We start from the raw sequence: 1,987 nt of genomic DNA, 5'->3' as shown, positions 1-1,987 counted from the left end.
ACCCCAATGATGCAATCTTTTTTATCCCCACCCCCATTAATGCAGTCTCCCCTTTATCAAGCTCCCAGAAATCCGAAAAAGATTATTTGTTTTAATTGTAATAGGCCAGGTCATATTTCCTGTGACTGTAGAAGCAAGCCAGTATCTTGTTCTCGTTGTGGTTATAAAGGTGTGACCATATCTTCTTGTCCTAAGTGTTGTATTTCAAATAGATCTAAGACCAATAGACCTTACAGGCCTTCGTTGAGCCCAATTTTTGAAAAGAAAGATTTTGATAGTCGTCCTCATGTTAGTATTTCCATTTTCTCTAGAAACTTTGTAGTTCTTTTAGACAGTGGTTGCTCTACATCCGTTGTAGGTGCCGCTGGAGTTGAATTTCTAAATTCCCAAGAAATTAAATATAATCACACATCTATTAAGCATGTCCGCTTAGCAGATGGTTCCAATAAATCAGTTGTTGGTACCATTGATCTTCCAGTAGAGGCTGATGGTGTGTGTCATATGGTAAAATTTTTTGTTGTACCTTCTGTCCCTTACAGTTTCATTTTGGAAAATGATTTTATGCGTCAATTCTCACTGTTATTAAACTTTGAGGATAGGACATGGCATTCTTCCCGAAGGAAAAATAAAATAGAAACTACCCAAGAGATTAATTATTTAGAGGTTGATGTAGATAGAATAGACCCTTGGTTCGATAATTTGAGATCAAAGATACTCCGATCCCCCCTTGATTTTCCACAGTGGAAGGTGGAGAATGATTTTGTTAATAAGTTTGTCCCTACCACCAATTCTTTTAAGACTAATGATGTAGAGTGGAAAATTCTTGTGCCCAAACCACAAAGGTTTGAAGTTATGCAGTCTTGTCATGAGCCACCTACGTGTGCTCACTTTGGATTCTACAAAACTTTGTCCCGTATTCAAGAAAGATATTATTGGCCCCAGATGCGTGTTGATGTGCATAAGTTTGTCAGGTCATGTAAAGTTTGTGGTGCTCAGAAGACACCAAATTATGCTCCATTGGGTAAAATGGATAAGCAGAGAGAGGACAAGTTTCCTTGGTAAATAGTTGCTATAGATCTGATAGGTCCCTTTGTTCGTTCAAAGAAAGGTTATTCGTGGTTATTAGTAGTTGCTGATTGGTTTAGTAAATATACGTTAGTCCAACCTTTAAGAAAGGCCACAGCTAAGAATATTGTTGAGTTTTTGGAAAATGATGTTTTCCTAATGTTTGGCGTTCCTCAATATGTGATTTGTGATAATGCATCAAACCTGAACAATCCTCTCTTAATTGAGCTCTGTAATAGGTATAACGTTCAGAAAGTATGGTTTAGCCCAGTATATGCACCGCAGTGTAATTTTGTGGAGAGGAACAATAGAACCAATGGTATAGCAATACGTACATATGTAAAAGACCACGTAGATTGGGACAAGAACTTAGCAAAGATCAGACAAGCTATTAACACAGCAAAGCATGAAGTGACTGGATATACCCCAGCTTTCTTGAATTATGGCCATCATGTTCCTTTAAGTGGAAACTATTATGATGTTGATCACAAGGATCAACAGAACCAAGATATTGAGATAATTCCAGGTGGCCGTAACGTGTATGCTTCAGAAGTTAAAGGTCTAGATAAAGTTTTTGAAAAGGTTAAGGCTAATCTTCGAAAAGGATATGAACGTAACGCTAGAAGTTACAACTTACGCAGAAGATAAGTCCAATTTCAAGTGGGTGATAGAGTTTGGAAAAGAAATAAGGTTTTGTCTTGTGCTGTCAACAAGTTTATGTCCAAACTAGCACCGAAGTATATTGAAGCAACCATTAAGGAAAAATTGTCACCAGTGGTTTATCGTTTGTCAGATTTAAATGGTTCTGATCTTGGTAAGTGGCATGTTAAAGATTTAAAGCCTTTTGTGTCAGATGAGGACAATATGTCATCCTTAAGTAATTAGTTCATCCTATCCCATGTCTTTGTTTTCGAGTTTGTAT

General features: G+C 37.1%; 1 protein-coding gene across 1 annotated transcript; it reads left to right on the top strand.

Moving 5' to 3' along the window:
- Positions 1-1,224: 1,224 nt before the first annotated feature.
- LOC140433808 (uncharacterized) lies at positions 1,225-1,713 on the top strand. Its single transcript, XM_072521784.1, has one exon. The coding sequence runs from the start codon at positions 1,225-1,227 to the stop codon at positions 1,711-1,713; it is 489 nt and encodes a 162-aa protein (XP_072377885.1).
- Positions 1,714-1,987: the final 274 nt, after the last annotated feature.

Source organism: Diabrotica undecimpunctata, chromosome 2 (genome assembly GCF_040954645.1).
Source record: "Diabrotica undecimpunctata isolate CICGRU chromosome 2, icDiaUnde3, whole genome shotgun sequence".
Classification (NCBI taxonomy): Eukaryota; Metazoa; Arthropoda; class Insecta; order Coleoptera; family Chrysomelidae; genus Diabrotica; species Diabrotica undecimpunctata.
The sequence above is the reverse complement of the archived record's forward strand: the minus strand, read 5'-3'. Positions and strand labels throughout refer to the sequence as shown.